We start from the raw sequence: 14,531 nt of genomic DNA, 5'->3' as shown, positions 1-14,531 counted from the left end.
ATTCAGCATATGCACTTGGTCAAAAACACTTGTCATTTGCCAAGAAGATGTTCTAGATCCTACGGCCTCTGGTGTCTTTCCATATTATTAAGTAACTAAAATGTATAAGTGATACAGTTTCTAGCTCTCTAAAGCAGCCATTTATCAGGAACATTGTCTCAACTCTTCTTCCAACTTTCAGTCATGCTTTTATGAACAATAGATTTTGTTCCTTCAAGATCACTACAGTTCTATTCACCCATCAACAGCACTCAGCTTGCTGTCCCCAGCCTGCCTTCACCAGTCATGTGTGTCATGAAGAGAGGCAGAGACTTAGCCTGACTGTATGCTATATCTCAAAATGTCAACCACAGTGATTGTGAGACTTACTAACTTTCTGATTATTTCATACACTGGTAATTTCCTATGAGCTCCAGTGTGACTGTAGAACTTTAATATGCATCTTCCATCAAAAATGTTTAAAGATGTCCAGGAAAAAGACTAATCAATACAAAGTAAAAATCAAAATCAACAAGCAACTATAAACCAGAGACACACAGGGGGTGTGGGGGGGGAGGGGGCGGGGAAAGGAAGGACTAGAGTCAAAATAAGGGGGGGGGTGCAATTGTATGGGGAATATAACCAAAATGAAATTGCATAAATTGTGCAAAGATGAAAAAAGATGTAAGAATTACATAAAATAAAATATTTAAATAAAAAATGTTTAAAGATGTATTTGCTTTCCAGAACCAACCAGAAAACACATAGATACTAATATTGAGACATTAACAGGAAACTATGGATACATTTGAAGTTCAACTACTAAACTATTTTTTTTACTCACATTCTTACATATGGTTGGTCACATAAAATGGCAGATTTTAGTGTGTTTCTATAGTGAAAAAGCCTAATTCTTAGAATTTTCAGGAAAAAAATTACTTTGAATTTAAGAATAAATAATTCAAGTTATCGATTTTCCTAGAGTTAAACACAACTCATTTCATATGTATATGTGTATGTGTTTAATTGAAGTAAACTTGACTTGTAATTTTGGAAGTCTAGTGTCCCCCCCCAGCAGAGCAATGGAGTTGGGAAAATAATGTGGAAATGAGGCTTAGCCACCACAAAGGCTGAGGCTAAGGTAGAGGAGAAATGAGTGTTCCAGGTCTGGTAATTCAGAGCATTTCACCATGACCTCAAATCTCTTGATAGATTTGTTCAGGGTCTTGCACATGGCCATGCCAGCATTAGAATGAGCAATCTATTACCTTTCCTGTGATGTTTAGGAATATCCTCCCTGTCTTAGACTAAGTTGGTTGGATAAAGTTCTGATGATGCTGGTAGCTATATTTGTCAGAAATGAAGAGAAAATGAGAATATGTAAAGTCAAAATAAAGAAAAGGAGAGACAATAACTAAAGTAACCCATCTGATGATTGCAATGTGTTCTCTGCTCAAAGCACATTCTACCTAAAATGTAAATCTCATTCTTTCCCTTTTTTGGAAAATTTCAATTCATTAAATAAAAATGCATGAAATAAATTTAAAAAATTCTTTCACCCTGGGGAAGATGGCTAAAATTGCATGCCTTATTTTCTGATATTTTCCCATTTTCCCTTCTATTTTATAATCTTGCAGAAGTATTTGACCTGCCTAAAATCTCCTTGCTCTTCTCCCTTTAGTTGAGGTGTTCACTACCTCAGAAGCACTTCCTCTGCTGCATATCAACATACCAAGTCTCCTTTGCACCAACACCATCAGAGTCCACTTGTATTCCATTTATATCAGCATCAGCTTTCAAAAGATGTCCTCCCAAACAGATTTTCAGTTGCTCAAGAACAGTCTTCTTCATATAGTACATCTTCTGCTTATTTAGTACCTAATCTTCATAGATGTCAACTCTAAGTGAATCATGCCAAAGTCTCCTGGGGTAATCTGCCTGGTTTCAAATACTTTATTTCATCATGAGATAATTTGAGACTTGGGATGAATTTAGAATTTGACTGGATTAGAATATATAGAACATAACCTCAAACATCACAGGGTTCACAATTTATTCTTTGCTCAGAGAGAACATGGTGCTCAAATGGAAAGCAAAAGCAAGTGCTGGGTCACACCCCCCACTCCCCACAGGCATATATACTTGCAGGAAACATTTACTTTTATATACAGGTCTGAGCAAATTAGAAGTGTCAGCAGAAACACTGATAGAGTTTCCAGACTCTAAATACCTACAGATTTTGATCAATAAGTTATCTGACAATAGAAGAAAAGGGTGAATAACCATGAGGGCAATTTGCCCAGCAAACAGTATTCCTTACAAGATGTTTGAACAGATTGATGATACATTATATATTAAAAACATAGTATAAGCAGCTGCAATTTTTACAAGTCTTCTTCCTATGGGATTAGTGATTCCTGGAAATGTGCTACTGTATTGACTTGCATTCATTCTTCTTTGATTTCTCTCCAAGATGTTCTCTATAAAATTATATTATTCAAATTTATGTATCATTCTCTCTCAACAAGAATATTATTAAATAGGCTTAGACTTTATTGTTGATGTGAGATGGAGTTATTACTGTCATATTACACAAGGATATGATACTTTTACATGGAGTATAATTCTTTAAAGACGATATATATTTATTCAGGAATGATTTTTTTAAACATTTATTTATATGAGAACCAGGGCACAGGTCAGATGTGTGGAAGGGTGAGAAGATTCACCAGAGACAGAGCCGGGAACAGAAAAGGCAGACTGACAAAATACACTGCTGAGGGGAGCAGTGGGCTAAACCAGAGAGGTCTGCTGCGCCATGTGGGATTCTCACCGGCCATCCGAGATTGAATGGCTGCAGAGGCTGCAGACAGCTTCACAGTGCTGCGCTAAACCACCTGAGCCACCAGGAGGCCCCAGGAATGATTTTTTTTAAGAATCATTTTCTGGAGGAATGCAGGGTGGAGTAGAGATGAAAAGAGAACAAAGGCTATTTTAGAAGAACACATATTAGAAATGTATTTTGCTTTAAAAAATCTACTTCTTACAACTTCAACTAACTAGATTCCTCTATCACTCTCTACCCTCCTGGGAAGGATTTTCACATCCTAGAACGTTATCATCAAAGCTGGCTTGGAATTTAAAAATGCTGAAAAGTTCAAGCATTGTTTTAAGATTGTTGAACAGATGTAGTTTCTCCTAAGAGACTGTCTTGCTGGTAAATACCTTGTATTTCATCTAAGAACTTCAGAGTGTAAGTATGCATTTTAACAGAAAGTAAGATATGAGGAAAGAAAAAAAAAATCAAGGATGAAAACTAAGTACATGTTGGCACTTTATCTATATTGCTGCTCTTTTTTTAAAATTTGAAATGCATTTCAAAGAGAAATACTATGAATATTTTTTCACAGAAATAAGAATATCCAGTCAGAAGTGGCATAATATATTATAAATGCCAATTTGGTGTGCAAGACCGATTTGAGAACAATTAAATACAACTGCTAATTATACTTCATGGTAATAATCCTTTCATTGCTAAATTAAACTATTAAAATACTTAACTACACAGATATTATTTTGGATTTGGTATTAATTCAAAGTAAAATGTGAATTCATTAAGATATATTAATATTGAGTAAAAGCTAACTGAATTCTGCCTTGATGAAAGAGACCTCATTAAGAATTACGGTCAGGAAATAAGATGAATAAGATGCAGCTGATTTTTGTCATTCTGTGCAGAGTAGCTTATACCTGGAGTCTCTGTAAAATAAACTATAAGAGTAAAATTGAAAATAGATAGTGAGCAGGATAGTGCAGAAGTCTGAAGTTATATAATTGAAAGAAAGGTAGAGTAACAAGGAATATTAAGCCTGTAAGAAGACTCCATGCCTTTTGAGAATATGAGTGATCTGATATTTTATGAAACCTACTCATCAATGCTTGAAGTATTCAAACACTGGGTGGTTAGGATTTACCCTTTGATCTCTAATACATTTATCTAACATTAAAAGATTGTGATATCTTGAGTAGGTTTCAGTCTAACAGATAACCTACGATATTATCAAGGTCATAGCCTGATATATTTCCTTGTATTAACTCATGTAGCCTAATATCTCAATAATTAGATATTCATTATGAATAATAAGCAGCCTCCCTTAAAAAGAAAAATAATTCTCACAATGCTTAAGAACTACCAGTCATTAAATTAAGCATGGATGGATTCAAGCTAGCTGTTTATTTTCTTTTACACTGGGACCAACTGAATTTGGTAAATCAAATTTTTGCATGGGAAGTAGCATAGATTTTGTATGTTTCCATTTATAGTTTGTCCCTTTTCTCATGTCCATTGCTATGGATAAATAACACATTCTGACCTTATTAAATTCAGGCTTGACCATATAACTTCCTTATATGGTCAACCTAATGATGGGTGTCACTGTTACACAGAAGCTTTCCAAGTCATTGTGCAGTCCATCTAGGTCCTCTTCTGCCTGCTGCAACTATGGAAATAATCCCAGGCTCCAGAGAGAGTCTGTTCTGACATTTGGGATCTCTGATGTGTGAGGACCAGAGAATAGCTGACTCACAGCACACATGGAGAACAAAGGGAAAATAAACTCTAAACTCAAACTCTAGGACTCTGAGCTTTGGGGGTCATTGACTTCTTGCTTGTTTTGACTTACATGAACAATAGCAATTGAGTAAAAGATTATTCTAGGTATCATGCATTTTCAAAAGCAGGCTATGTCCCTGGGTCTGGAGAAGAAATGATGAGGTCAACATTGGTGCACTGATTCCATACATAAACTGAAAGAAAATTTGCATATTGTGTGTACAATATTTATATGTTAAATATGAAATATATGTATTAATATATATAATATACTACCAAATATATTGTAGGTCTGGAGTCAAGTAAAGGCTACATCCTTTACCTCCAACCTCTATACATTTGATTTCTGACCCTCTGCTTCCAAACCAAGAACAAAAGTTATTACTATAGTAATGCCATGTACCTCTATATGAGTTATACCAGCCTTAATAGGAAGAAAGAATGTTAACATAAGTATTTTCCTGTAGGAATACTTTATGTTAAGACAAATAAAAATTAATTAATCATCTAGGTTAGAATAAGAGAATGGGGCATAGAACAGATTAAAAAGATATAATATAGTTGTATAAAGATGGGTAAGTTTTACCCAATGTCTAGGACATCATTAATCATTGCCTAAATCAATGTGTAAGTGAGCAATTTCCAAACTGTGGCTCAATTAATGCTCATTATTTTACTCAAGTGAATTAGTGGTAGAAACACAGAAACCGCAGAATGTTATTTTAGAGCAAAGCAACTTACTAAATTAACATGGAACTCTTCTTAAGTTCTACAGAAACTAAGGTGGTTTGTTGCAAATATAGATAAATAAATAAACTGTAAGTGATTAATAAGAAATTCTAGGACACTATTAGCAAAGTATAATGAATCAGAATTCAAAAAAAAGAGTTCAAGGAATCTAAAGATGAAAATATCAAAAAATATTTTTAAAAAGTGAAGAGGAGAGGGATAGGGATGGGGGGTGGGGAGGGGGAGAGAGAGAGAGAGAGAGAGAGAGAGAGAGAGAGAGAGAGAGAACAAGGTAAAATAAGAGAGATTCTGACTTCAGCAGCTTATGTGGAAAGTACTCAGAATATTTTGCCCACAGTTCAATGTATATAGGTACTGTGGCATAGTAGCTCAAAAGTTAACAGATTCTCGGCCTTCATTAAGTCTAGAAAGGAGGTAACTTATGTTATTTTTTCATTAATGACACCACATGTATAGCACTGTGTCTGGTCCATCGTGAACATGTATAGCACTGTGTCTGGTCCATCGTGAATTCCACTGATCAGCTGAAATCATCCCATGAAGAAGAAAAGAATGGTTACAGTTTAGAAAGAAAGGGTCAAGTAAGGGAGTTGCATTATGAAATCTGCAACAATGACGATGCAAAGCCACTGTAAAAGTTGTATGCAAATGCCCAAGGAGGGAATGAAATTTGCATTGCTCGCTGGAGGAGGACCACTAGACAGCAGTGAGAGTTGGAAGGCCATCTCATACTAGTTTCATAGAAAACAAGAAACATAATTTATTTTAAAATAAGTAAGAGTAATCTTCTGACTGGAGCCATTGAAACTCACAACCTTCGACTCTGTTCCTGACCCCTCATTACCAGAAAGAGGAGTTAAATAATCGATGCCAAAATGGATGGAGTAAAGGATTCTTCATCAAGTAGAAGAATTGACAAACTGGTCACTAAAGTATTGTCAGTTTTAAGGGTTGAGACATGCCTTTATGCTTCAATGTTGTTTTGGAAAAAATTCATCTTGTTGTTCTGTGTGCTATCTTGCATATCCTGTGTGACAAATTTGGTCAACCTTCGTAGGATGATGCTCGTTCAGAGTTCACACAACACGGCTACCTGACAATCTGACATAACACCACGCATTTGTTTTGCTGCCAATTAACTTCAAGATCTTTCCACTAACACTTTGTCAACTCCTTAAATGAAGCACTGACTTTTGCCAACAGAAAGGTTATATCTTCTTCACAGCTAGCTGTGAAGCTCATACTAGTGAGATAAGAAAAATTAAATGAGACGCTTACTGACAGGCCATTTAGCTGCATGGCAGATGCTATAGGTGTCACTATCAGAGAAGGAGGTTGAAGCTTCTTTGGACAAACCAAGGGAAATATATTTCTGCAAACAGATTTAATAATGCTATGAGTCATCTGGTGATGTTGCACAAGCTTTCGATTATCAGTGTATATGAAATCTTAAATTATCATAAAGATAATGAACAAGTTGACGTTTTAGAAAAAGACAGATATAGAAAGATTATTAACATAATTAGCATTGTAGTATAGATGCCACCTTTAAAATTAATGAGAGAATTAGGGCCTTGCTGAAAAGCAGTCAACACTGAAGGTGCCTGCAAGGATTGCAAGTCTCTATAAACTGAAATGGTATCCCCTGTCTCTAGAGATTTCTATCAAAATAACAAAATATGCAAACTATGACTTATAAAATTAACTGTCAGCATTTAGGAGAACTTACTATATGCAGGGTTAGTTATCAGTATCATGTTTCATTTGAATACACACAATACACAACATCAGTGTGTCTTTGTGTATCATTTCTATGTATTCAGTTTTGATTCTGAAGGACGTATTACCACCTCTAGATCAGAGAAATCCACTCCGTAAGTTAGTGTATATGGATATGATATAAGCTGTGACAGACAGGGGGAGACTTTCCTTTTATAATAATAGCACTTGTTCATGAAATCCTTGGGAATAGTGCATGAACCACATTGTTTTCCCTCAGACTGGATTCTTACTTTAGAACATATTAAATGTGTTGAAAAACTGACTTGTCATGTGATAGCCCTGGCTTTCTTCACCTGTAAAAGTAACTAAACTCTAACCATGACATTAGTACTTTGCAAGATTACTTTAAAGAGTGAAGGATATAAGGTCTAAAATGTTTCTAAGTAGCCCATATGCTTCCTAAAAAGCCCATTAAATAAAATTTTGGAAGACACAGCAAATATCTATCATGTCTTCCTAGAGGAAGAAATCAAACTAGAAGTCTCACAATGAGACATTTTTAATTAGATAAATAAATAATCACCAATTTTATGTTTCTTCCCTTTACAATAAAACAGAGAAAGCATAATCTTACATGTAAATCAGCATTGGCTAAGTTTTTCCATCATAAAAATCACCATGTTATTGCTAGGTTACTTCTTGATCATATCACATTTCCATAATGCACTGCTAAGGAGAGAGAGGGTGAGAAAGCAGAGGTCTGCTGCACCACATGTGGGTCAGCTCCCTGGCTGGGATCTAACTCAACCCATAGAGGTGATATCGCTGAGACTTACCCCCTAGGCCACCAGGGAGGCCCTGATAAGGGAAATATTCTAAAATCAAATTTATGTAACAATGGAATAGTTGACACACAAAGTCCCACCTATAACATATTAAAAGATTTCAGCAGGGCCTCCCTAGTGGCACAAAATTGAAGCACCGCACTATGAAGCAATCCGCAGCCTCAGCAGCATGAATTTGATCCCCAGTTGGCCAGGGAGCAACCCACATGGTGAGGCAGACATCTCCTGTCTGGCCCGCTGCTCCCCTTAGCAGTGTATTTCAGTCAGTCTGCCTGTTCTGTTCCCCGCTCTGTCTCTGGTGAATCCTCTCACCTCAGCATCTCAGGCCTGCACCCCAGCTCTTGTATGCATAAATAAATAAATCTTAAAAGAAAAGACCAGCAAAATCCACATGACCATTATGAGATAATTGCAAAGTTGTCATTGAGTCATGACTTCTAACACTTAATTTTGAGAAGAGTAATCATATTTTTTACCAAAATGCAACAAGTAGTTGCATAAATTTTCCACAATCAAGAAAAGTCATTACATATATCCCTATTAAATCAACCATAAAATAGTATGTACAAATTCTGAATGTACAATATTCATTAATCTCTCTTCACCATAGTCTGTCTATATGAGAAAATGAGCAATGGAAACATTTAACAGATGAAAAGATGTGAAGCTGTTATAGGGCAGCCCCGATATTGAACGGGTTGCCTGGCTGTAGGTCCTCACCCGTGTGCTTACAAGGAACTTATTAATACTCCACTACAGGCATACACAAAAGGTTAATAAAAGGTTTATTTACAAAGGAAAAGGAAATAAGGAAAATGTACAACTCAGGGAGAAAATAGGGAAATAAAGTCTTTAATGCGTCCTCCCCGATCCGCTGACCTGGAAACCCAAAAAGTACTCTCCGAGCTGGCCTGACGCTGCGAGCTGGTGGAGAGTCAAAATGGGGGACCCCTCCAAAGCCCACGTGTCTGGCTTTATACCAACCTGGCTGCTTAACCCTACCCTCAGGTCCCAGCCACCTTCCCTTTGGTGGTGATGGGATTTGGAGTTCCCAGTGTCTTTGGCTTTGGCTTGGGGTCAGGGTGGAGTCCACAAAGCCTGTATGGAATTAGCTTTAGGACATCCTTTTCCCCCTAACAATGTCATCATTGATTTCATTTTTGTGAAACTAAATCAAAGCTCGTGGGTCCTCCAACCCCTTGTTCTTGGGATTCTGCTTGGCACCCAAAATTGCTGCTGGTTAAATTAAATGTAGAGTCAGGCAGGGGGCCTCTCACCAGGACAAAAGTCTTAGTATGAGGATATCTGCTAAAAAGAACAGGCAGGCATTATGGTGAGATTAGCATAACCAGCTAGACTACCTTGACAGGAAGTTAAGTGTAAAAAAGGACTACAAATAGGATGTTTTGATCAGCAGCAACAATGAACCACCCAAGCAACACCCCCTATTCACTCTCCCCTAACTTGTGCCAGAGTATCATGGATCCCCAATCCACATCCCTTCCAAACACATTCCTCCACACATTCCTCCATGGACTTGCCCACCTTCCCTGAATCTGATACCAAATAAATGTGAGCCTGGCCCAGAAAATGGCACTGTATCTCCAGAGATGTACCACCTCTAGGCTTCTCTCTCTCTCTCTCTCCCTCTCTGTCCTTCTCTCTCTCTCTCCCTCTCTCCCTCCCCCACCCCCTCTCTCTCCCTCTCTCTCCTTCTCTCTCTCTCTCCCTCTCAATGCTTGGACATTTTCCTCTGTCCCGCACCGCTCCCAATGTTGCTGCCCCGCAAGGCAACAAAAGTGTTGAATGATTTGTTTAAGACTAAATTGGATAGTTGACCAAATTATGAGTTCAAATAAATACAGACAATGATTGCTTAAGGATAAACACATACACATACTTAGAGATAAATTTTCATAATAAATAAACTTAAAGTGATGGAAAAGGCATTATATCTTTGTGTTCTGGTGCATCTATTTTATCTGTCATCTGTGAAGAACAGTATATGGCAGTTGCTAATGTTCTTATTCAGATTTGGGTGAGATAAAGGAAAGCAAGGAAAAAAAAGATGCCTAAAAATACCCAAGCAAAAAAATAAAAATAAAAATAAAATAGCATAGAGGTACAGTCTTTTTGTTTTTTAGAATTGCGTTTCAGAATTTGTCTTTCAGAAAGATAAATGGTGTTATACCCACTGTGACATTCCAAGAGGGAATAAACAAATGAATTAAATAGTATCAAATGCCTGGGCAATGTCTGGCCACCTATATTTTTGGTTATCATATTCATCAATCTATCAACACCTATTGTGATACATATTGTGTCCACCATAAATAGCACTTTTCTAGTGTTTGAATAATGACAAAAAGAAATATATTGTTCTCTGCCCTCAAGAGACACAGAACTCATTTTAAATTGTTGGGATGATGGCACTGGTCTAGGTATGGAAATATATCAGGAAAACTGGAACAGGGTAGAAAGCATTTGGCAGAAAGCCTTTGGAATCAAAGTCAGGAACCATTACATAAAACACCTGCTTGGCACTCTCCCGCCATTTTACTTCAGATGATGTTAGAGAATTAATTGAAGTACAGAATAAAATTTGGTAATGTCAAAGGTGGTGATAGTCATATTATAGTAAATGTGATACAGCCAAGCATTGGCAAATCAGAGCAGAAACACTAACCAATAAGAACAAGTAATGGTTAAAAAGAAATTAATTTTGTTGTGTTCATTTTGAAACTGACCATTGTCCCTGGTGCTGGGGATATTTGTAAATTATAGTACAGTTAACAAATAGATGATCACAAAAAATAAAACATACATAGATACTGTGAGAATCATGATTAAAACATGCTGTTATGAAAAGCATATGTTACTCATATCCCAATTACCAATTCCCAGGAAAGAGTTATAAATATATGGCTATAAAAAGTTTTGCCCAGGATAACACAATATTATATGTGATAAGTAATTAAAAATACAATTTCACATCTATTTCAAGTAATTTAAATAAGGTAGCTGAAGGACAAATCAGATAACTGAAGTTTTAAAAGACTAAATGATGTTAAAGATCACTTAGCTTGCTACTAATAAAGCATACCTAGCTGGTTTAATTTGGACAAAACGGTTGAATGTATCAAAGTTCACTTGATAATAAATATATTCTCCTTTTCCTACTTCAGATTTCAAAAGCAAAATATATATTCCCATTTAAGATTTTTTTTTAAGATTTATTTATTTATGAATACAAGAGTGGGGTATACGCCAGAGGTCTGGGGGATGAGAGGATTCACCAGAGACAGAGTAGGGGAACAGAACAGGCAGACTGACTGCTGAGGGGAGCAGTGGGCAAGACAGAGAGGTCTGCTTCGCCATGTGGGTTGTTCCCTGGAGGGCCAGGGATCAAACTCATGCTGCAGAGGCTTCAGATTGCGTCATAGTGCGGTGCTTAACCCCTTGTGCCACCAGGGAGGCCCACCCATCTAAGATTTTATGGTTATGTGATATAGAGTATTATGTTTATAGCTGCTTATATCTTAAAAGCTACTTTTAGATTTTGTTTATTCACATATTTTCTTCATCCTTATATTTTCTAGACATATGGTAAAAGGACATCTATCCATTTCCTTTGAAATTAGTCTTGGATATAAAATGTGATAATAGATACTGTGGATTGTTAGGAAGCAATTCACATTCATTCTCAGCATTTCACATAAGAGCCAGTGACAATTTGCTTACTGTTTTCTACTATCTCCATAACCATGGCACTTTCCATGATGACACTTTCTTCACTCTGAACCCAGGAGTCAGGACAACATAGACAGGAACTCTGGTTTCACTAATTGGTGTTTTAGAGGTACAAGATTCCCTTCAATGGTACCACACCCACCACCAAGCACCCACAGACCATCCCCATAGTCCAAATACAGGATGGTGTGACTTACAGACTATAGAGACAGCAAACAAAAAGGGTCAGATAAAGCCATGCTACTAACCCTAAAAAGCTAATCACAGAACTGAGCCTCCCAGAGCAAAAGCCGAAAGGATGAGAGCAAAGTCCACAAAGTGCTTTTACGATTTATTATATCTTTAAAACTACAATTAAAAAATATTCACCTTCCTAGTTACTCTCAATGGAAATGATGACCTACTTTATTCTATTATGCTTTACCTTAAAACAAAAACCCAAAGGATCACTTGGCAATTCTTAAAAAAATATCCTTTGCAAGGCAAAATGAAAGGGTTTTTGTGAATTTCACAGACTTGGGTCTCAGTGGATTTCCTGATCTAAATTATAATTCAGTTTGATATGTAGATAATGCTGTGATTTTGTTTTTTAACTTAACCTTAAGTAAAATAGCATATAAGCATGTAATGCAATTTATCTAACAGTGCTATTTTCCATATGTATTATTAAATATCAGATGTTCTACATGAACAAAATGTCTAATGGTTAACATTTCTGAGTATTTTACTGTGAACACTAAAAGAAGAATTTGAGATTAGATATTGTTTAGGTTTTCCAACAATGTCAGAATGATAGGATCTTTAATTTTAGACAGTTTTTTTTCTGTGTTTTTATAAATAGAAATCTTACTAAAATTGAGGTGCATTATTATTATGCATTATTCTGATCAAAATGTAACCTAAGAAAACCCAACTTTATTAACTATTTCTACATCTATTTACCTGACCTTTTGTTCTGATTTAGTGATTCAATTCTATAAGAGGTAATGATACTTTTTGTCACTTTTGCAATATATTTGCTTAAATGAACCACCAAGAGAATAATATTAAATGATACAAATTTGACCTCTTGGTCAAATCTTTTTGCCCACTTAAAAATTAGTCATGCCCAACACTTTTGACTAAATGCTACAGAATCATACTCAGCTCATGCTGAGGATTTTTATTATTTTATCATGAATTGTCATATTTGCTGTTATCAATATATTTCATTTATGTTGAGGCACCTTTCATTAAGTTCATAACTTTATAAAATATAGACTATTACAAAACATGTAGTCAAAAAGATACAATATGAAAATATACTGCATTCATCAAAATTCAGATAACACACAAACAGGATTATATTAAAATTGGTCTAAATGTGACCAAAATATGTCATATAGTAAAAGGACACACTCAGAAGTTTCATATTAACACAAGGAAGATAAAGAGCAAGAGCTTTCTGCATTTTGCCTCATATGTGAAATAAGAGAGTTCATTATAGAAAATTCTAGAAAGGTATCAGAGCTATCAGATAAAGTCTTGTATTGAAAGAGGCAAGGACTTTATTAAATGAATGACATATCAGAGCCAGCTAGGTTCCGGTGCCAGCAGCATGGAACATTGCAAAGCACTGCATATGCTTTCAGTAAAATACCAAATGACCAATAATAAAAGTGATAGGCATCTCCATTTAAAAAAAGTAATAGTACACCATCAAATAAAAGTTCTTTCAATTCTGTAATAATTTCTTTCAAAAGACTAAAATACATGTTTCAACATATTTTTTCCTCAAAATTTTAAGTATGACTTTAAATCTATGTCTTACCTGATTCCTCAAAGTCACTGTTGTAGGCTTTCCAGGTTTCAGTTATTCGAAGAAGATTCTCTTCCATAGCTTGGATGTCCATGGAAGGGCAGTTGCATTCTGGAAATCTGGGGCCGCACTGACACCAGCAGTCATTGTCCTTGCAGATAAACTCCCCTTCTGAATTACAAGCAATGTAGCTCAAGGCTGCTTGCACAAATCGCTCCTGGAGATAGTCAGGAAGGAGGACTTGCAGCCCTAAAAGGACATAGTAAATAAGTTACTTTGTTAAAGTCAAAGTATAATATATATTTATGATATCCAAAAAAAGGCCACTACTTCTATTAAGTTGCTATTTATGCATATTTAAAAATAATCCTTAGGGAATTATCCAAGGGTATAAAAGTATCCATATGTATGCTTCTACTCAACATATATTGGTTCCATGCACTGCTCAAGAATCCCAGAAATTATAGGGGTGTAAATCAGCTACACTGATTTTCTTTTTAAATTTATTTGATTGGTTCTTTGACTTGAGTGATTATTTATTAACTGGATTATGTTGACATAATGCAGAGATTATCTTCCTATACTTTTGAAAAGCGATGTACTAGGGGCCCCCTTGGTGGCACAGGGGTTAAGCACAGCACTGTGAAGCTATCCGCAGCCACTGCAGCACAAGTTTGATCCCTGGGCGGCCAGGTAGGTGACCCACATGGTGCAGCAGACCTCTCTGGTCTCGCACGCTGCTTCCTTCAGCAGTGTATTTCAGTCAGTCTGCCTGTTCTGTTCCCCGCTCTGTCTCTCGTGAATCCTCTCACCTACCACATCTCTCCTGTATCCCAGCTGCTATATAAATAAATAAATAAATAAATAAATAAATATATATATATTTAAAGCAATTCACTCAATTATTTCTCACTACTTGGTTTCAAATAACTGTTAACATATCCTCTTTACTGTCAGGCCACCAGTCCACTTCTACACAGATGCTATACTGTAATGAGTTGTGGCAAAAGAATTATAGAAGGTTGTGGTCCTGTTTATCTCATACCATATCAACAGGTAGCTTTTGTGACTCTAT

General features: G+C 36.2%; 1 protein-coding gene across 3 annotated transcripts in view; it reads right to left on the bottom strand.

Annotated features, from left to right (window-relative positions):
- Positions 1-14,531, bottom strand: part of BRINP3 (BMP/retinoic acid inducible neural specific 3) — a gene marked incomplete at both ends in the record, with an annotated part of 317,983 nt that overhangs the window by 92,593 nt on the left and 210,859 nt on the right. For all 3 annotated transcript variants that reach the window (XM_084246415.1, XM_084246416.1, XM_084246417.1), the window contains one exon: positions 13,469-13,705. In XM_084246415.1, coding sequence (XP_084102541.1) covers positions 13,469-13,705 — 237 coding nt within the window. The remainder of the gene's footprint in view (positions 1-13,468; positions 13,706-14,531) is intronic.

This window comes from Talpa europaea (assembly GCF_964194135.1).
Source record: "Talpa europaea genome assembly, chromosome: 10".
NCBI classification, from domain to species: Eukaryota; Metazoa; Chordata; class Mammalia; order Eulipotyphla; family Talpidae; genus Talpa; species Talpa europaea.
The sequence above is the reverse complement of the archived record's forward strand: the minus strand, read 5'-3'. Positions and strand labels throughout refer to the sequence as shown.